The following is a 22396-nucleotide window of genomic DNA, read 5'->3' on the forward strand; positions in this document are numbered from 1 at the left end:
TTTTATACAAAGGGACTAGATTATGCCGCAGAATGTACCTCGGAAGCTAAAGATAATATTCCAATAGATTATCCATCATGTGGTGTGAGACTGTATTTCATCTAATATTCTGTGGTCCAGTGAAACCTAAACACAAATGTTTCTGTCACCATGGGAATGGTTTCAGTCTTCAGCAATTGTCTGCATTTGTACATCGTTGTGCTCTTTTCACCGGTTTGCAGCGAATGAATCCCAGTTGGAAAAAAGGGGTGTTGCATACTTTTCTCCATCAGTTCTCCGTCGTATTTGAATCAAAATGTGCAGACAGCATTTCTCACACGTAGAGATAACACCCCTTTTCTAGGCTCTGACAACAGCTTTAAAAATATAAAACCTCCATGATTTAACTCGACTATGTGATTCCAGGTGTACAGACCCGAGCTTTCTAGACGTCTCTTTTGCAATGGTGGATCAACAGGGAACATGTTCCCATATGTGTTGTCAGGCAATCAAATGTCAACCACACAGTCCCAATGAAGGATATTATTTGACTATTTACGCCTAAGAATGCGGTTCAACCTAAATGCTAACTGTGATTATTTATTTTGTGGTAAATATCTAATTAAAAAGAGAAAGACTTAAACCTGCCATTATTGATTTCAGTTTGGCTTCTTAGAGACAACCAAAACAACAACAACAACACCTTTCCGTAGGTTCATCAACACAAGTAACCCCTGACACATTGTCAGGTTGTTTTTACATTGGAGTAATTATTGGATTGCCCCGGCTAAAATTAAGAATCTAATAATGTTCAAATTAGCTTTTACAAATGCTAAATTCATATCTACTTTAAAAGATTCAATCAACTCTTTTATTTTTGTAACATCAGCTCTACAGTCAAAAAAAGGTTTTGTGCCGTCTGAACGAAAACAATTCATTCCAAAAAATATATTTGAATTCAATTAAAATGATTTGGTTTAATTTGACCATGTTTCTGCCTCCATCCAATTCTATTGAGAGTAATCCAGTCGCAAACAGCAAACTCTGTAAACCAGGGTAATTTAAGTCAATATACTAAATAAAACTGTTATTATAATATTCTTACATTTGTGTTCTACTTGAGGACACAGCTTTTGCATTTCAGTTCTTTATTTATCATCTTGAAATTTTGGATTTTAATTTTATTACAATATTTGCACATCTCATCATTTTGAACAGCAGGTGTGTTCTTCTTCCAGTGATGTGTGCTTTCTTTTGGGCATTCATCTCTATTCCGGCCGGTCTAATGAAAAACAACATAAAACACAGGGCCTCATATTCCTAATGCTGGTATAACACCTGAATAACACCGGCATATCCCTTATGTCGATGTTCTTCTTCTTCTTCTTTGAAAAATACACATTTCCGAATGTCTAAACGAAATGCGTTGTGTTCATTAACCGCGTCACATACTGTGTAACTCTGATCCCCTCAACACACAATCAACAGATTTCAGACGATCCACTTCTTCGATAGAAAGCACTTCCAAATTGAACTGTCCACCGTGAAGCCTTGCTGTTTTCTCTCCATTGTGTGTAAATGGAATGGATTATAAAAAACACAGATCACAACACAAGCACCGTAATGCCACTGTGGGTGTTCATCGTCTTAGTTTAAAAATACCATCTCTAAGAAAGTCAGTGTGTCAGAGCGTGTGTGTGTGTGTGTGTGTGTGTGTGTGTGTGTGCGTGTGTGTGAGAGAATAAAAGAGGACGCAGAAAGGACAACGATAAAGAGAAAATGTGTGGGAGACGTGGAAAGAGTCTATGCAGATTGTGAGAACATTAAGCCATGAAACAAAAAGAGAAACTGAAAGCCCACACAACGTGTGTGTGTGTGTGTGTGTGTGTGTGTGTGTGTGTGTATGTCAGGTGACAGAGAGGGATGAGGACATGGGCAGGTCCTGTTAATGAAGGACTGATAAGTCCCTATTTCCTGGGCCTGGGTTAATTGTGCCCACAGATAAAGGGTAATAAATTGTCAGGGGGGGTAATGACAGGAGCTCCGGCTGGGTCCTGTCCCACATTCATCATGGCCGGCTGGACCCGCGCGCCCGGCGACCAGGGACGGCTGAAAGAATGGTAGAGGCTGGCAAGCAGGGAGAGGAAAGCTCACGGGGACGGAGGAGGCGGTGATGCTGCTCCGTCTTACTGCTTTGCTGCAGCAAGGACGAAAAGACGACCTGGTAGTGGAGCCCGTGAGAAAAATCAGAAGAAGAAAGAAGAAAACTGAAGTGGATAATTTGGAGATTCCAGCATTAAAGGATTACAATTTTATCACAACCCTCGGAAATATATCAGGATTCTGTGCTGCATTCTGACTGTAGAATCTGAAGATTTTCACTCAAATAGAATAATATTGATCAGGAGAACTGCAATTTCAAAGTAAAAGTAAAAAAAAAAAATCTATAATGGGTCTATAGTCTTGAGTAAAAGTCTTTTTAGAGTAGAGTTATAATGTACATAATGTAGCTAAAGCAAAAGTGAGTCTTATTCATTACATTATATTTAGAAGGAAGATGTTGTATAAAGTTTGTGCACTTCACTGCAAAATACAGTACAAACTGCATTATCACATTTAGCATAGTTTAATGTTCAACAATAATACTTAGATTAGAACTGACTATCATATGTTTTCTTATCTAATCTAAAAGTAAACGTGGAGCTTTAAAGTAAATATAGTGTAGTTACATTTACATTAAAAAGTGAAATGTAAAAATGAATTAGATGTACATATGATTCTGCGACCCGACCCCGGATAAGCGGTTGAAGATGGATGGATGGATGGATGGATGATTCTGTATCACATTCTACCTCTGGCAAGGAGAACTTTCTATGAACGCATTTCTATGCAGTGCTCTTTTCAAATATGTCTATACGACCTAGAAATGCTTTGTAGCCGATACCCGCCGCTCTCGTTCAGCGTGTGATCACTTTGTGCATCCAGGTACCAGTGGAGCACAGCAGGGTTGCAGATGCGCGGGAGGATAATGGTCGTCTAATGTGTCGACGCTATTCTACGATGACGTTCCTTTATGTTGACAACCTTGTGTTTCAGTTTCTGTAATTGTTTCCAGGTTTTCAGACGTTGTACAGACCTGAGTAAGAGCTCCATGTGACCCACCGTGTTCATCAAATCTTTCCAAAACTCATCTAATAATGTAAGATTGCATATTCATCCGAGTAACACCAAGGCTGATTCTCGCTTCCTATTAGATGGTTCTTGGCAAAAGGCATGTGGAGACATTGCCGAGACCGTGCTGAAGCATGATGAATAATTAAAACCCATGGTGTTAGTAGCTTGCGGATCTTTACATGAGGAAACGCTTCATCGGGGCACGTGTTAGTCAAACTCAGCATGCCGGCATGACGGATCGCTTCCCCACACGGGGAGATGGTGGTGGCTGCAGGTTGGTGCTGCAGCTGAAGGATGATGCATCCCCTCACATTATACAGCAGAGCTGTTCCCACACAGGAAGTTGATGTCCTCACTTTGCAATGATGACAGTGGGCGCGTTGTGACGTATGATGTGTGTACAAACAGTAAGCACACAGGCGGGGGGGGGGGGCTTTCCACTGTTTTATGTGGGTCACACCCGGCGCACTGGGGCGCAGCGGGGGAAGAAAGGACGTCTTTCATGCAAGCCATAAAGAAAGGAAAGACAGTGCCCTTGAGATGTGACCGCTCGTCTCACAGGAAATCACCGCGCTCGAGTTATGTGGTACAAATCGACGACATTGAACCATGAAAAAAAGTTGCCCTCCAATATGTGTTCTTTCTTTTTCGGACCTGCATTTTCGGTTGCCCCGTTCCCCTCTGACTATTCGGTTCGCGCTGAACCTCTTTTTGCCAAACAGCGATGAAACAAAAGTAATCTAACGAGAGGGAAAATGGTGCGTGAAGCAGAAGCGAGGTCACATTGCGGGTGCAGCCTGTCATGTACTTTGTGTTTCTCTCCAGGGAATGATGGTGTGATATTTGAAAAATCGAAAACTTCCATCACTTACATTGTGAAGTCTAATGAAATATGATGGCAAGGAAAATGTTGGTCTATTTACTTACTGATATTACACAGTAATAATGAATAATCCTACCAGGAAGTATTGTTTGTGTTTGTGACAAAGCCTGATTCCTCTCTGCCGTACTTATTGTCCAAAGACTAGCGAACGCACAACAATGAGCGACGCTGCTGCATTGACGTGCTCCTTCATTGTGATGAATATGGGCTCTGCAGTTTCTTTTGAGTCAATCCCACTCACACGTTCCCGTTGAAATATTCACGAGAACACAAAATGTGAATTCATTTGGGCCTAACAACGGTCCGCTGCGAATCTACTGTTCACTCCTGTAAGATTTGATAAAAACAACAGTGTTTCAGGAAATAACTGAGTGTGTCAACGTTTCCTACTAGATATTTGTGACCTGTTTTAAAAGATTTACATCATCAGTGGAAGTATTCAAAGGTATTTTACTGACATACAGATGTCATCCTTATTGTTTAAATCATTTAAATGATTGAAGAGTACAACATAAAATGAGAATTCCCCGTCATTTAAACGAAACATGAAAAGAAGATGGCAGCGGTGGAGGGTCTCACAGAGCAGTGTAGGAGACAGTGGGTATCAAGGGAAGGAAGGAGATAACAGTTAAAAAGGGCTGATGGACAACCAATGAAAGCTCAAATTCATTTGTTCCCTGGCCGTCTCTACCTGGCTGCTCACACCTTCTCTACGCTCCACCAGCCAGCGTTCAAACGCCATAAATCTTGAGGTGGCATTTCGCCCGGCGAGTCCCGCGTAAACACGGCCGGCGAAATGTCAGTGCAGGAGGCAGACAAGCCTGACTTGGGAAGAGGGGGAGCAGAGGCAGTAATGTCACCACACTTTAACACACCCGCCATCGCTCTTCGTGACATTTAAGAGATCTATTCGTCGATCCGCGCATAGAGAAAAGGTGGGGAGAGGAAGATGAGTCGGGGGGGGGGGGGGGTTAATAGGTTGATCTGGTTTTGGAAATGAGAGGCTGCACTCTGGAAGGTAATTCCATGATGTCATATTTTAATATTCCTTTTCAACCATTTTCTTTTTTTACCAAACCTTCCTTTACCCAGACGGGTCATTTAAAAACACAAGCGTCACACAACACTCTTGATCTTTCATCGGTCGGCCTCTGAGGCTTCAACGTTCACCTCCTGCATCTCATCATTCCTCTTTACGTCACTCTGGGTCAAATCTTCCTTATCGGAAAGTACATTTAAGGCGGCTTGGAAATAAGAAGCTAAATAATTGATCACAAATTAAAAACGAAATAAGATGAAATTTCTATCACCTCCTCTGGTCTTTTTTTTTATTACCCTCCCTAGATGCGGCATAGTTTTTTTTTTATTGATTTCCAAATGAATAATTGATAACGTCGGCTTAACTGCCCTTTTCAGATCTCTGTGGCCTCACTCTACCTCCCTCCCTCTCCTCTTTCTCCCGCCGTGATCTACGTCCATCTCTTCCCTCCTCACCTATTCCTCTCTCACCCCTTTTTAAAAAAAATGTCCTCCTGTGACTTCCCCTCACCTCCTTTTCCCTTCATCTCTCCTCTCCCACTTGCACTGCTGATCTGGATGCTGCTCTGTGACGGGGTGTCGTGGCGGGAATGGGTTTCTCGCCTGGTCGGCCTGCTGGCCTCCACGTATCATCCGTCAGCAAGACACTCTGTTGTTTTAGGGTTCTGCAGGGAGCTGTCTCCTTGTCTCTGTCTCTTTCTCTGTTGCTTTGCCCCCTTCTCCCACTCGCACACACACACACACACACACACACACACGCACACACGCACACACGCACACACGCACGCACGCACACACACACACACACACACACACACACACACACACACACACACACACACACTCGCACACTCCTTCCCTGTTTAAGTCTGTCATGGTCTCTCTGCTTCCTTCTCCCTCTGCCCCCCCCCCCTCTTATTTTCCACTGTACATCTTAACACAGCCGATCAGCATTTTAGAATCGACCCGAGGCTCTTTGCTGTGAGCGAATGAATCGATAAGTGAATCGATGGCTGAGTTAGACTCGGTCTGAATAATTCTAATGTGTTCATTTCACACAGGTGGAAAATGTCTGCTTTGTTTTAGGTTAAAAAAGGTCTTTCCCCCTGAGAAAATGTGTATAATCATTTTTTATTTGTTGAGGTATATTTGTGTTGTTTGCTGTCATAGGACAGACATGGTCCCTTTGAAGGAGTTTTTTCCCGTCCTGTAAATAACATGTAAGTTTAGCGGCTTGATGTTACTGACTCACAGTTGTCAGAGTCAACACTTCTTTTCTTCCATCAGGGAGAATTTCTTTAATCAAGCTATGGTGGAATGGTTATTTATTTGTACAAAAGGAAAACACACTGCTTTGATTTATTTACAGTAATATGATCTAGGTCATCTCTGTTTTGGTCCGAGATGTAGATGAAGGCACATCTTGATTAAAAAGTCACAGCTTAATTAAAAAGTATTTTAAATTTATATGTTTTGAAGAACTAAATGAACCATCCCAGGGTAGATTTCTAGGAAGGTAGATTTCACAATTAAAGAAAACACTTCTGATCAAGCAAACAAAATGTTGCAATGCTCATTGTTGGATAAAGTGCCTGCGAAACCAAACTGCCCGTCAGGTGTTTCTATTCCGGTATCCCCCACTGTTTTTCATGGCTTGGATCCGGACCTTAAAATGCATGACTAGCCCTGAACCAGGCAGCATGATAATGAATAACAATGAATTATTTAGAATGTATTCCTTCAAAGAAAATGTGGTTCTTTGTCCAACATTTGTACATTTTCTCCAGTGTCCTCTATTTCATTTTTCATCTCCGCTTAATGTATTGTAGATCTCTGCGGATGCTTTCCCATTCTTCTTCTTCATGCATACATTTATAAAAACTGTGTACACACTCACATTAATCCCAGTCGGGTTTCCTCACCTCGGGTCGTGTCATTTTCCCACAGTAAGAGTAAAAGCTTGTCTCCGCCGCTGTCGTCAGCAGTTGTGCATGAGGCGACTCAACGGAGGCCTTCCCTCCGTCTACGTGCCACGTGGCCGGCTCCTCACTCTTAGCGTTCCTGGTGTTGCGCTGATGTTTTCAGACACTTCCTCATGTAACACGGGCCCTTACCTGTCACCCCTCGCTGCTGCTCCCAGAGGGTCTGGCACCAAACTCCCCCCCGTTGCGTCTCTTGCATTTCCTTTCTTGCTGTCAGTGAGCTGTTATTGAAATATTTAGCACTCACTCCGGCTCGCAGGCGCGTACCGCCTTTCTTCTGCCTGGCTGGAAATATATGGCAGCATGACTTGGAACTGTGCGGCGGTGCAGGCGCGTCCAACCAGATTTGGCTGTTAAGGATCTTTTTCTACCGTTCGCCGGTGATGCTGCTGAGAGTCTGCTGCTCTCCGAGGAGCAGCAAGAGCATGTTGGCCCTGAAAAATGACGTCATTATTCTGTCTACTGGAGAAAAGATAGGAGAGATAACTGTCATTACCAGCCAGCGGGTGATCAGAGTCTAACCATTTCCATCTTGTTTAAATCTTTTAATGGCTGGTGATAGTGGCTTCAAATGGTAGTTCCTAACCCACAGTTGCACATCGATTCTGGTCTCAGCTTGAGCGTTTCACTGGCAGTAGTGGAGATTTTTAAAAGTCACGAGGAAATGTCATGCCGGATGGCACTGCTGGGTGTTGCAGGGAAGAATTGTTCAAAAAGGCATAACAGTGGGCTTGGACCATAACAAACACTCAGGGAGAAAGTCAGTGAAGCTCATCGCATATTCAGTGTAGCTCTTGGAAGAATACATGCAAACCCTTGAGCCGTCACAAATACTTCAAACTGAATAAACGTCCTCCGCCCAGGTTCATCGATGGGGCAAGGGTCCAAGGAAAAGCAATCACGAATGCATCCTCACTTCTAATTGTAATATTAAAGCCTTTCTTTTGATCATTTTCATGAATCAAATAAAACGGGTTTAAAAAATATAAAACTCTTTACGTGTTTTATGTGTATGTGGTTTATTTTAATGTTAAAATGATTTTTTAGACATTTTTCCTTAAACTGTACCATACCTTTTTCACAGAAGAACGTTTTTACAAACACAACACTATTACATATAGAATGACTTTTTTTTATATACAATACTATGACTTTTTATGACTTTATTTGACTCACATTTGTAATACTTAACTCCCATGTTTTTCACACACATATTTACTTTTTTCAACATACTGTACAATATCTTTTTTTATGGCTTCTGTTGACGTACAATGATTTTATCCTTATCTTTAAAATACTATGACTTTTTTTGACATACGATACCATAGCTTTTATAGATACTATACTATTACTTTTGATTTTTGACACTTTTTTCAACCTACAATAAGAACATAAAATTCTGTTATTATTTATTATTCTTATACTATGCCCTTTCATAAACACATACCGTAGAATTACTTTTAGTAAGATGTGTTTTTGCCTTACTCGAGTATGAATTTAAAATAAATATAACACATTTCCTGTGGTACGGTAACATAACCGGGTTAACAGGTTGTTTGCGATTCCACAAGTCGCAATCCATTTTCAATCATCCAGATTGCATTACTCCCACGTTTTGTTGGACATAACAAAAAGCCGTAGTGCCGCTGCACAATAATGAATCTGAAAAATGATTAGTTTCAAAGCGCAAGGGCGCCTTTTCCATTAGAAGGTGGAGAGGGGAGTGAATGTCGAAGTACTCATTGTAAATGGCTGATAAATAAAACGTGCATTCAAAAAACCCTTATTACTATTTTTAGAATATAGAGTTGCATATCACATTTGCATATCACACCCTCTCAAAACCTCTTTTATCACCTGTTTCAATCACATAATGTTGCATTGTTTGTTTCTGTCGTTGAGTTAAAAGCTGAAGACGATCATCACAATGTTTATCTACAATAGATTTGAGCGATTCCCTCCCGTTATCAGCACGATAGTATTTACTGTTTCCCATTGCAGTCAAACAAATAATGATAAATAATGATTCTCATCCTGCTGCGGGTGAACGAGGCCGCACATTTCTCTTTGCATCTGCTTTTACCGGAACGCCCACGCACATGCGTGCACGTGAACCTGCACGCTTTGTTTTTTGCTCTCTTGCTGAGTGAGTCACTAACTTGCTTGCTCAGGAAATGCACGAAGCGGACAAGCGTACAGCAGAGCAAGCCAGGACTAATTAGGCCGACTGTCCAAAGTCGTGGGACAGTAAATGGGATCTACTGCCACTGCAGTGCTCCTCTGATCAAGGGCTGTGTGGCAACACACACACACACACACACACACACACACACACACACACACACACACACACACACACACACACACACACACACACAGAGTTAACAATAAAGTAATAAAAACAACGGTCGTTTGCTCTATTTTTGGTGAATAGACTTCGGTTGTCCTGTTTATAGAAGGTCGTCATTGGTATGAAATGTCCTGTGGCCACATAATAAAGAGCTGCGTTAGGAAGGGAGAGTCATGAGAGAACAATTGTTGAAGCTAATTTCAACATATGGTAGAAACTAGCTGTAGACACAGTTACCAATTTAACTACGTCAGCTTGACTGAGGGAAATACTTGAAGGACCATTATTTCCAACTGTAAAGCATATAGAGATGTGGCTGCAGGGAAAGTCTGCACAGTATTTCTTTTAAAAATCTATTACTAATTCATATGGTTTGTGCATTGTAGCATTGCATGCGTTGTAGTTGCTGAAGATATGGGCAGTATCTGTTATGAATAGTTATGTTATGTTAAAGTTATGTTAACGTTTACACATCTATCAGACACAAAACATTTTACTGTTGTTTGTGACCGGCCAATATTAATCACTCTCTTTATAGCATTGAGTTTCCTCTTTAGAGAAAAACTGCTCTGGCTAATAAATGCTCCCCTGTGTCCATAGGTTCTGTGGTGAGTTTTGAGAGATGTTCTTGTCTTAAGGCAAATATCCTGCTGCTGGACAGAAAAACTGAGAACAATTGTTAAAATTACCATTTTTAGCTTGTGCAGCATTATTGGAGTACGTCCTTTTAAACCAATTTTGAGTTAAAACTAACTTAATTTCCTTCCATCAACAATATATATGAATATCCTTGAAATGTAAATGCTAGAATATTATACGACCAGTTAGATGGACTATATATATAGAAAGCACAGTTTTTAATAATCAATAGTATGGACAGATACCTGAAAAGATGCCTTCAAGAGCTGTTTTTCCATATCATTTTATTTCCAAAAAAAGTCAGAGAAAAGTAAGACAAGCCAGTCAAGTACAACAAAACAAATCCCCCATTGGGAAGAAAATGCAAAATAAAAGCTGATAAAGACAGAAGGCCTGATGATATATACAACAGCAGACATCTTTTTGGTGTTGCAGTACCAGTGAATCACTCGACAAACTCGTGGTATTCGTCACATGAAATTAAAACAAACAAGATGACTTTGTAATATCTTAATAGACAGAGAAGGTTCTTAAAGTCAGCTAAGGCACACAGAGCCTCCCCAGAACAAAATAATGGGGGAAATCTCAGTTCAGAGAAATTTGTGCAACAGTTGCTCAACAATACATTCCAGCAAGAACAACATCAATCTGGGATGTTATTTTCTCTGAGAGGCAAATAGGACACGGTTGTTGTCACAGCCTTCCAAAAACACTCAAACAAGTTATGTACTTTGATCAATAAACACCATCATCTCACGCTTTGTGCCCAGTTATTGACACCTCAAAAATTCTTAATAATTCCAAGTATTTTTACTACATCTGTATTTACATGTACCGGTACAATACCTTTTAAACAATATTTCAATACAAAATACCTATGTACATCTTATTCATTTGTTAATCATTTTGTTACAAAATAGGACTTTGACCACATTGAGTTACATTTCTTTAATTCACCTTTTTCCAAAACTGCGTTGAGCTTACGTAATAATATGTATCGTGTGAAGTATTGTTCGGAGCGTGGCGGCACTATAAGTTAAACAGTGGCAGCAGAAGCCGGCATGTGAAAAAACTGAATTGTCCTTTTACAACCCAACCAAGGACTGGGTTTAAGAGGGAAGGACTCCTCGGACAGCGAGGCCACTTGACATTAGTGAACAATAATGTCTCTTACACTTAGCTCACTTAGCTCGTGTGGTGGCCAAACAATCACGGATTGAACTCCTCGTTGGCTTCAGATGAAACTTATTTCGGAGTAAGATAAATATCTGATGGTACCTCTCGCCCAGGATGCGTCGTGGAACAGAGCTACTTTGAGTGTAACTGACTCGTCTCAAATGTCCAGAGATTGTCTTGGTGGCAGAAAAGGTACTTAAAATGTCGATGACGTTGATCTAGGAAATGATTCATTTTACATCAACACACAATGTAATACTCACGTGAAATTGTACATTATCGTCACAGCATGAAGATCACTGCCACTCACTGTCATTCCGAATAATATAACACCAACGAGCATAGTTTCTCCTTCCATCCACAGGTTGCCCAATGTGGTCGGTCATGAAGAGTGTTTTTGCGCCCGTTTGCTGTTCAGCGAGGTTGTTAGGTGACCTCTGACCTCACGGGTGAGGGTGACGGTCTCATGTGATGCACTTGGCAAGCAGCCATTTAAGAAACCAAGACAAGTCGATCTATTCAGACGGGACACCACTGACTAACACACAGGTGCGGGCCATACAAAGGAACAGTATACGTTAGGGGAGTAGGCCTTTGTAAATAAAGGCAGCTTTCATTACAAAAAAAATATTTATCATGCTGCCAAGGCAGCGTCGCAGTTATTTAGTCACTGACTAAAAATATCAGTATTAATATAAACGTATAAATAAATAGCGACTCATGGACTCACCCCCTCTCATTCACACAATTTTTTTCTTCTTGTATAATCATAAAGTGTCACTCAAAAGACTGGAATGAAGTAAAACACTGAGAACATGAATGGGAATTTTAAGTGTGAGTCTGAGGCAGGTTGGTAAGGAAACCCAAGATGTCCTCTGCCGGTCGCAACATCCAGGTTACATTAAATAGACCTAATCTATGCGAATGTTGAGTCTTATAATACTTTCCCCCATAACCACAAATTAAGCATTTATCAATTGCTATTGTAATCCCAATGGATGTAATTATTCTTAAAAAGGCCTCAGTATTTGCATCTCTCTTTATCCTCTATTTACGAAATGTGACTGCCGCAAATGGTCAGATAGCAACAGTTTAGGCACCGAACTGAAGTTGTGCTGCTGTTACAGATTTATTCAACCGATTCACCGATCTAAGTAATTGGCTTTAGTACTGCTATTCAAAGTTACTCCTTACATTTTAAAAATTTGCCTTTTATGAGCTGCATTTGAGCCTAATCAAAATTTTGGAAGTTTGGTTTATTGGAACAGTCAGATATCCTCTTGTTTAGTTTATGTGGATACATACATTTAATTCAGTACCAGGCTGCCTCCTCGTGTGGGTCTTACAGTTAAGGCTTAAATAGCAGCAGAACTCTGTCTGCTACCAGCATCACATGACCTCCGGGCCCCGTGCAGGGCTTTGAAAGCTGACTTCATATTTCATTCAGCGACAAAATAAATGCTCGAAAATTGCAACGTTTGATCACAGTAAAACTCAGCCATGAGAAGAGAAATAAATACACGAGAAACTGAAATAGCAAAGATTGTTTTCATCTTCTACCGAAACGGAAGAAGAACACTTTTCCTTAATCCACCTGCGGGAAAAAAAACCCCCTTAAATAAATAAAAGATCGACAGTGAATCTCCTGCGCTGAGGCCTCCCGTCCAGCTGGAGGCCTCGGCGCTACCTGATGCGCCCGTCTGCGCGCGGCGTTCCCAGGTGGGCTTTCGGGTCCGGGCTCAGGGAGCTCCAGGGGTTCTTGGGGCAGGCCTGCATGACGGGGCAGGCCGTCGGGCCCACGGCGCAGACGTCGGCCGCCTCCCACAACTCGCCCACCAGGCTGTCCAACCAACGCTCGAGGTCCGGGCCGGTCAGGGCCGCGTTCCTCCGGGCCTGCTCCACAGAGCCCGCACTGACGGGGACGTTGAGCACTGGGTTGAGGCCGTGGAAACTCTGCTCCATGTAGCTGTTCTTCGCCGGCCCGTTGTGGTGCTTCAGAGTGTCCTCTGGAGAGACGAAGAGAAGCAAGAGAGAACAGAGAAGGAGATGGATCGTGTGTTGATTGTTAGTGGTCAGACAGAGAGGGGATTGTAGGGAAGAGAAAAGGAAAAAAAGAGACTTGAATTATTAAATATTAAAGCAGAGAACGTGATTTATTTTATTATCATCTGAAAAGCTTAAACTGCTAATTTACTTGGATTGATTTTTATGACTGGAGTACCTAAATCCCCCTGTTTGATGTGGTGTGTCAAGCATCCGCAATGCTGACTATATGGAAACGGCCAGACGCGCCCTAATTCTTTCTTCCTGTGACGGTAAAGCCCGGCAGGAAGACAGAAACCGTAGACACAACTTCCCCTCGATGCAGCCTCTCCACCCTGAGCTGCACCGAAGCTGTAAATTCCTCACTGGTGCTCTAACTGCGGCACGAGCAATCCTTTCAAAGCACGACTGAGCAGACATCAGTGCTTTTCATGCACTGGTGACAGAAAAGATGCCGTCAGACATGAGGTGCTCCACCACAAGGCAATGTCCATACCATGCCAGCTAGCTTTGTGTATGAAAGTGCTGTCGGGCATGTGTGTGTGTGTGTGTGTGTGCCGGCATTTGCTGCTGCCAAACGCGGGTATATGGCCACATTGTTAAGTTTTACTGGCATGGAAACCTGGTGCCAGACATGGCAGCAAATTAAAGGCGGTGGATGGAACAGCTAAGACGTAAGCACACAGTACAACACACAGTGAGCTAAGCATACGCAACATTTTTACATGATGACTGTAATTTCCACTCAAAAAGTATAAAACTAATAATAATAAATGATAGTTATCGTGTATTCTCCTACTGTTAATCAGTTAACCCTCCTTAATGTCTGCCATTTCCCACAGTGAGGGACCACTCAGAGGAATACTCAAATCATCTACGCACAATTTATGTAAACTTTCAATTTTATGTTATTTAAAAACCGTTGCTCTAAATCTTTTCACGGTGGGATTGTACTTTTTACTCCACTCAATTTATGATAATTGGAGCTGTTTTTACTTTTCCCATTAGGATTTTACAAATGAAATATCTTTGAATATGGCATATCGGTCTTGAGGAGACACTATGAAAAGCCTCCTCTAACAGATTACACAGCTTTGTTCAATACTCCCTCTCTGGGAACCGTCACCTTATCGTGGTGGAGAGGTTTGTGTGTCCCTATGAACCTGAGGGCTGTGTTGTCGGGAGCCTTGTGCTCCTGGTAGGGTTACCCTTGGCAAAGTGGTCTCAGGCGAGGGGCCAGACTAAGAATGGTTCAAGACCCCCATGAAAAAACGGAAGAGGGAAGGAGTTACCCGGCCCGGAGGAAGCCCGGGGCCCCCATTTGGAGCCAGGCCCAGATGGAGGGCCCGACAGCGAGCGTCTGGTGGCCGGGTTTACCGCGGAGCCCGGCCGGGCACAGCCCGAAGGAGTGACGCGGCAGCGCAACACTCTACTCCCCATGGGCTCACCACCTGTGGAGGAAACCGATGGGGTCGGGTGCGCTGCTACAAGGGTGGCAGTGACAGTGGGGGGTCTAGACGGAACAGACCTGGGCAGCAGATGCTGGCTCTGGGGACGTGGAACGTAACCTCTCTGGGGGGGAAGGAGCCGGAGCTTGTGCGGGAGGTGGAGCGTTATCAGTTGGATCTGGTGGGGCTTACCTCTACGCACAGCCTCGGCTCTGGAACCAAACTCCTGGATAGGGGGTGGACTCTATTCTACTCCGGAGTGGCCCATGGTGTGAGGCGCCAGGCGGGTGTGGGGATACTCATAAGTCCCCGGCTGAGTGCTGCTACATTGGAGTTTACCCCAGTGGACAAAAGGGTCGCCTCCCTACGCCTTCGGGTGGTGGGGGGGAAAACTCTGACTGTTGTCTGTGCATATGCACCAAACAGCAGCTCAGAGTATTCGGCCTTTTTGGAGACCCTGAATGGAGTCCTGCATGGGGCTCCTGTAGGGGACTCCATAGTCCTACTGGGAGACTTCAATGCGCACGTGGGCGACGATGGAGATAACTGGAGAGGCGTGATTGGGAGGAATGGCCTCCCTGATCTGAACCCGAGCGGGTGTTTGTTACTGGACTTCTGTGCTAGTCACGGATTGTCCATAACAAACACCATGTTCGAACATAAGGATGTTCATAAGTGTACGTGGTACCAGAGCACCCTAGGCCAAAGATCAATGATCGATTTTGTAATCGTATCGTCTGATCTGAGGCCGCATGTTCTGGACACTCGGGTAAAGAGAGGGGCAGAGCTGTCAACTGATCACCATCTGGTTGTGAGCTGGGTCAGAGGATGGGGGAAGACTCGGGACAGACCCGGTAAACCCAAGCGTGTAGTGAGGGTGAACTGGGAACGTCTGGAGGAGGCCCCGGTCCAAAAGATTTTCAACTCACACCTCCGGCGGAGCTTCTCTCACATTCCTGTGGAGGTAGGGGACATTGAACCAGAGTGGTCTATGTTCAAAACCTCCATTGCTGAAGCCGCGGCGGTGAGTTGTGGCCTCAAGGTCTTAGGTGCATCAAGGGGCGGTAACCCTCGAACTCCGTGGTGGACACCGGTGGTCAGGGAAGCCGTCCGACTGAAGAAGGAGGCCTTCCGGGTTATGATATCCGGTGGGACTCCAGAGGCAGTTGCAGTGTACTGACAGGCTCGAAGGGCAGCAGCCTCTGCCGTGATGGAGGCAAAGCAGCGAGTATGGGAGGAGTTCGGGGTAACTATGGAGAAGGACTTTCGGTCGGCACCAAAGTGTTTTTGGAAGACCATCCGGCACCTCAGGAGGGGGAAACGGGGAACCATCCAAGCTGTGTACAGTAAGGATGGGACCCTGTTGACCGCGACTGAGGAGGTTATCGGGCGGTGGAAGGAACACTTTGAGGAACTCCTGAACCCAACTACTACGCCCTCTTTGGTGGAGGCGGAGCTGGAGGCGGAGGAGGGATCATCGTCAATTAGCCTGGTGGAAGTCACTGAGGTAGTCAAACAACTCCGCAGTGGCAAAGCCCCGGGGATTGATGAGATCCGTCCAGAGATGCTAAAAGCAATGGGTGTTGGGGGGTTGTCTTGGATGACACGCCTCTTCAACATTGCGTGGAAGTCTGGGACAGTGCCAAAAGAGTGGCAGATCGGGGTGGTGGTACCCCTCTTCAAAAAGGGGGACCAGAGAGTGTGTGCCAATTACAGGGGTATCACACTACTCAGCCTCCCGGGTAAAGTCTACTCTAAGGTGCTGGAAAGGAGGGTTCGGCCGATAGTCGAACCAAGGATTGAAGAGGAACAATGCGGTTTTCGTCCTGGTCGTGGAACAACGGACCAGCTCTTCACTCTTTCCAGGATCATAGAGGGGGCTTGGGAGTATGCTCAACCAGTCTACATGTGTTTTATGGACTTGGAGAAGGCGTATGACCGGGTCCCCCGAGAGATACTGTGGGAGGTGCTGCGGGAGTACGGGGTGAGGGGGTCCTTGCTTGGGGCCATCCAATCCTTGTACGCCCAAAGCGAGAGCTGTGTTCGGGTGCTCGGCAGTAAGTCGAAGGCGTTTCCGGTGGGGGTTGGCCTTCGCCAGGGCTGCGCCTTGTCACCAATCTTGTTTGTGGTCTTCATGGACAGGATATCGAGGCGTAGTCGGGGGGAGGAGGGTCTACAGTTCGGGGGGCTGCGGATCTCATCGCTGCTTTTTGCAGATGATGTGGTCCTGATGGCATCTTCCGTCTGTGACCTCCAACTCTCACTGGAGCGTTTCGCAGTCGAGTGTGAAGCGGTCGGGATGAGGATTAGCACCTCTAAATCTGAGGCCATGGTTCTCAGCAGGAAACCGATGGATTGCCTACTCCAGGTAGGGAATGTGTCCTTACCCCAAGTGAAGGAGTTCAAGTACCTCGGGGTCTTGTTCACGAGTGAGGGGAAGATGGAGTGTGAGTTTGGCCGGAGAATCGGAGCAGCGGGGGCGGTATTGCACTCGCTTTACCGCACCGTTGTGACGAAAAGAGAGCTGAGCCGGAAGGCAAAGCTCTCGATCTACCGGTCAATCTTCGTTCCTACCCTCACCTATGGCCATGAAGGATGGGTCATGACCGAAAGAACTAGGTCACGGGTACAAGCGGCCGAAATGGATTTCCTCAGGAGAGTGGCTGGCGTCTCCCTTAGGGATAGGGTGAGAAGCTCAGCCATTCGCGAGGAGCTCGGAGTAGAGCCGCTGCTCCTTTGCGTCGAAAGGAGCCAGTTGAGGTGGTTTGGGCATCTGGTGAGGATGCCCCCTGGGCGCCTCCCTAGGGAGGTGTTTCAGGCACGGCCAGCTGGGAAGAGGCCCCGGGGAAGACCCAGGACTAGGTGGAGAGATTATATCTCTGCACTGGCCTGGGAACGCCTTGGGATCCCCCAGTCAGAGCTGGTAGATGTGGCCCGGGAAAGGGAAGTTTGGGGTCCCCTGCTGGAGCTGTTGCCCCCGCGACCCGACCCCGGATAAGCGGTTGAAGATGGATGGATGGATGGATGTTCAATACTCAATTTCCGATTGGTCAATCATGGCATTTCATTTGTATTTCTTTAGAGCAGATAGTTGCTATGAATAAAAGAGTGTTGCTGTGGTCATAGCACTGATATCTGTACACAGCGAGACCACTATTTATGTGAGCAGAAGAAGTGGAATCATTTGTTAATCATTAAAATAATCCTTAATCACAGTTTTGTGTCAAATGATTGAGCCTTTTAGGAAGTAGCCCTGCGATAAGCTGGATAATTTACAGCAAGTGGGTTGTTATTGCCAAATGAACCCCCTTCAGGCTGATTGTGCTCATCCTGACGGGGTTCATTCCACAGTAATGACCATAATGAGCACTTTTCCTTTTGATACTTCAAGTAAGGTCAGCTAATAATTCTTAAGTACCGTTACTCTATAACGGAGCTACAACACTATAGAAAAGAGTGTATTACATTTCTCAACGAATACATCGATTGCAAGCGAGAGCATGATAGACCTAAGCAGCAAAAACAGAGCGGAATAGTTCTCACAACAACTCATTCCCCGCTGAGACTCAGGCGAAATGTTTCTTTATTTCATGCTTTTCTTGTGATTGTTAAACGGAGAAAGACATGATTGCGCCGATGCTTGCGTCTCAACTCTCTCAAGATGAAACTGTCTGCTTTACGGACAAACAACAGCGATTTAATTGTGTCATTGCTTTTGGAAGGCTAAGTGCGCTGTTGTTTAACATTCTGTTTACTTTGTATGAGCAGCTCGCTAGGTTATTAAGGGTGACTTGATGACAAATAACCAGGGCCTGCATAGACCCAGAGGCTTGATTTGAAAGGGCATCACTGCAAACGCACGGCTCTCTCTGCAAGTGTGTGTGTGTGTGTGTGTGTGTGTGTGTGTGTGTGTGGCAGTGGACATTTGCTACTTCACAGTAAATCACACTGTGAAATTGTGTCGACTAAAAAGAAAACTCTAAGATTTCAGTGGGACGTATAACCCATTTGCGTATTAATACATGATTTATATACAATGCTGATCTGTAAAGGTCCAAAACTAAAATGAGTCGGTCCATCAGGTATTTATGGACTAGTTTCCATGTGTTTAACTCCACTCTGCAATAACCTCCTGTTGCCAAAATGTTGAGGCTTGAACTCAAACTATTTGTTAAGTAAATAAATGGACTCTTAACACATGTCGTCTTTCACCCATTCACAATCATTCATACGAGAAAGGTGGCACCTGCCCTACAAGGACACTTTTTGTTCACGTGGTATGAAAATACATAACATGACATGACAATATTACTCGGAGAAGAAAGAGATTCTGCATTGTGTGGATCTTAATAAACAAAGTAACTAGTTAGAACTGTTGGGTGAATGTATTGGAGTATAAAGAACATGATTATATAATCTCTAACGTGCATTTTAGCAGGAGTACTAAGTAACCTGAAATATAAATACTACAAAAGGTTACATTAAGTTTTTCCTCAGTGTCTCCATGTCAACAAAGAAACATGAACTTTACAGAAAGAGGCTTTCTAGCAGGACTGATGCATTTGGATTGCACCGTGTTTTATATACATATATTTAGCAAAATGTGCAAGTACTTCTTTGGATAAATGCTAATCTGTTGAGAAACAGCACAGCATTTTGTGTGATGAAAGCTCAAACAAATGGCAAAAGGAGGCTGTTTGGATCGTTCTCTCACCTTGTCGTATAGGCTGGTGCTTGTTGTAGGCTAACGGGGCAATAAGGAAGTGCATCTCAGCCACGGGGCTCCAGTGGTGCAGGATGCGGACGCTCCACACACCGGGCCGCAGGGGCTGATTGAGAGGCGGGCGGTAGTGGGTGAACTCGGCGCTGGCGTCGATCAGAATGTCGTAGGTGGCCGCGATGACGTTGGTGGGGTCGATCCACACCACTGTGACGGTGACGTTAGGGCCCTTGCTCCACTTCTGCATGCCCACTGTCTCGTCCATTGGGCCCATCAGGCCGCCGAAGTTTCGGAACAGACGTTCTTTGGGGTCCCACTCGGTACCGATCTGTCGGCGTAAAATGCGGGGAAGGAAATGAGAGGGAGACAAACGTCGGGAAGACGAGAGTGATTGACAGAACGAGGTGCGAATAAAGACAAGGAGAACGGCAACGGCAAAAAGCACAATACATGGAGTTAGATAAATTCACTCCTTCTGCTGCAGGCTCAGAAAAATAAGTAACATCATTGTGCATGCGTCACCATTTTAATTAAATATTAAGATAACCAATATCTGAGTTATCATGGAAAACAATCTTCAGCCTGCATTTTCTCATCACACAGCAACACACTCCACCAGCCCTTTACACAGCCGTTACATACATTTATAATGCGCAGAAGCTGACGTGTTTCATCCTGCACGTGTGAGTCCATTTGTCCACAGTCTCTGAATGCTGAATGTCAGAGTATCTCTTTCTATGCTTGAGTGTATCTTGGAACATGGGGGGCTGAGGACGACTTATGAGTAGACCAACCCAACCCAACCCAACCCAACCCTATCCCTTGAGAGTGAAGATCCAACGCATGCCTGTTTGCACTCTGAAAACATTTTAGAAAGATATAAGGGGAGAGGAAATAAACATCTGGATGTGGTGTGAGCAGCATTCGTCCTTAACACAAACTGCCGTGCGAACCATGGGTGAAAAACAAACGAACAGAGAGAGACACTGTACATAATAACATTATAGGCAGTCACACTCTTCTGACAGAAAAGGGGAGTCTGGGGAGAATACTTCTGTAAAAGTAAGGTTTTAGTGCTACAGCAACAACAGTGACAATTGTGAGATGAATAAACTCACTGTAAAAATGTGAGAGATAATACCAAAGTCAAATATATCTCTGCTGAATTATGAGACACGCTGCGCCTCCGCCTGCAGAACACGGAAATAGCTGCCAGACTGTGGCACAATGGAGGAATGCCAGTGAAACATGGAGCCAATTATAAGATTATTATTTCTAGTAAGCTTAACATTTAGCATACAATTCTACGTGATTGATATGGAACAAAAAAATAAATAAAACAGGATTAATACATGACTACAGGTAATTGCGTTTAATGTCTTCACAGCGGTCAAGAGGCGTGACCTGTGTGTTGGATTGCAAAGATTGCAAAACCATGCAATATGCATAATGAGATACATCGAGCGATCAAAGATTGATGGTGGAGACGAGGTGATGGAGAGGGAGGCAACACACACACACACACACACACGCACACACTGGGAAGGATGTCTGGGGTGTTGGCAGAAATGTGAGAGGGATGGCGGCTCATCCTTACAATAGTAGCTGATTAACACAGCCTCACCCTGATGGACGATCAATGGCTGACTGGAACTGACTCATCTCAACATCCTCCTTTGAGAGTTGAGATGTTCAGTGTACGTATATAAAACATAACATGGAAATTAGACAGTGTGTATGTGTGTAAAAGACACTACTCTCTTACTAATCAAGTGTCTAGTCTGGTACCTCTGTAGCTCATTACTTTATACAAGGTTGACTCTCTGGCAAACACACGCTCCTCCATTGATTGGCAGCAGTCTGAACTCAGAAAGGACCAAAGGCAGTGTTAACGGGGGATAATAATTCACTGGTAGCAAAGCCTGCAGGTCGGAAAAGGACGATTTTGATATTTATGTTCACATGCTGGGGGAAACTTTCCTTCTGTTTCATCCACAATTTATTCAGTATCAAACATCAGGGCAGCGTAACAATACACAAAAAACACTTTCCCCAGCAATTTCCAAGGCAGATGAGTGAGTTTTTCCCTCTCTGTCCCTGCAGACGCATGTACACGCAGGTTAACATGAAGGTCAAACATTACCCAAAAATCACTCCGTACTGCATTGACTGTACTGTATTTTATGCCCACAAAAATAAGCTAAACGTTTTGCAAAAGAGTGAATTGCTTCAAATAAGGGCTATCAATAGATTAAAAAAAATATTACACTTTTTCCACAGACAGGGGTTGACTTCCGTCATGACCGTCCTCCAAGTTCTCAGCTACACCCTGGAGAACATGATTTTGTAGTGCTGATCTGGCCACCTCAATGCGAACCTCTACCCCCTTTTTTTCAGTTACCCCCACGTCTCAACTTTTGTGTTCACTCACACTGTTTGCTCACATGAATCATAAAAAGCAATTACTGACAACCTCTATTCATTTGGGCAGGTTTGACCCTCGTTTTCTCGTCACAAATTAGACCTGACAAATGGAAAGAGAAACTCATGTCTGATAACGGCACACACAACACACATATATTACTTTTCTCCACCTTTGCCTCATCATTCCTCGATTACCCGAATTACTTCTTTCATGGTCTACTAAATCCCCTCCCTGATTTCATGGAAAACATGAAAGGCTCCCATCTCATAATCCACCTCTATTGTATTTACTCTTTCTGCAACCCTGAAATGCTTTTTCCTTCGTTGCCGGCTTACGGACGCCCACACCTCAATTAAATAGACAGGTCAATTTAATCAGGCAGTGCTACGGACAGTCCCAGTCTACTTCTGGCCCGGCTGAAAAGCATAGGGCGCCAAATCCCCTCAAGGCCCAATTCAGAAGGTTATTAGTAGCACTCTTTGTGAGGGTAATCAAACACAGGTGGTCACCAGCAGCTCAGACTCCCCCGGGACACGTTT

General features: G+C 44.2%; 1 protein-coding gene across 1 annotated transcript in view; it reads right to left on the reverse strand.

The window, feature by feature from the left end:
- Positions 1 to 10312: 10312 nt before the first annotated feature.
- Positions 10313 to 22396, reverse strand: part of xylt1 (xylosyltransferase I) — a 65978-nt gene continuing 53894 nt past the window's right edge. Inside the window, exons 10-11 of the mRNA XM_040185777.2 lie at positions 19427 to 19760; positions 10313 to 13227 (exon numbers count right to left, since the gene is read on the reverse strand). Coding sequence (XP_040041711.2) covers positions 12905 to 13227; positions 19427 to 19760 — 657 coding nt within the window. The 3' untranslated portion in view covers positions 10313 to 12904. The remainder of the gene's footprint in view (positions 13228 to 19426; positions 19761 to 22396) is intronic.

Source organism: Gasterosteus aculeatus, chromosome 9, assembly GCF_964276395.1.
Source record: "Gasterosteus aculeatus chromosome 9, fGasAcu3.hap1.1, whole genome shotgun sequence".
Taxonomy (NCBI): domain Eukaryota; kingdom Metazoa; phylum Chordata; class Actinopteri; order Perciformes; family Gasterosteidae; genus Gasterosteus; species Gasterosteus aculeatus.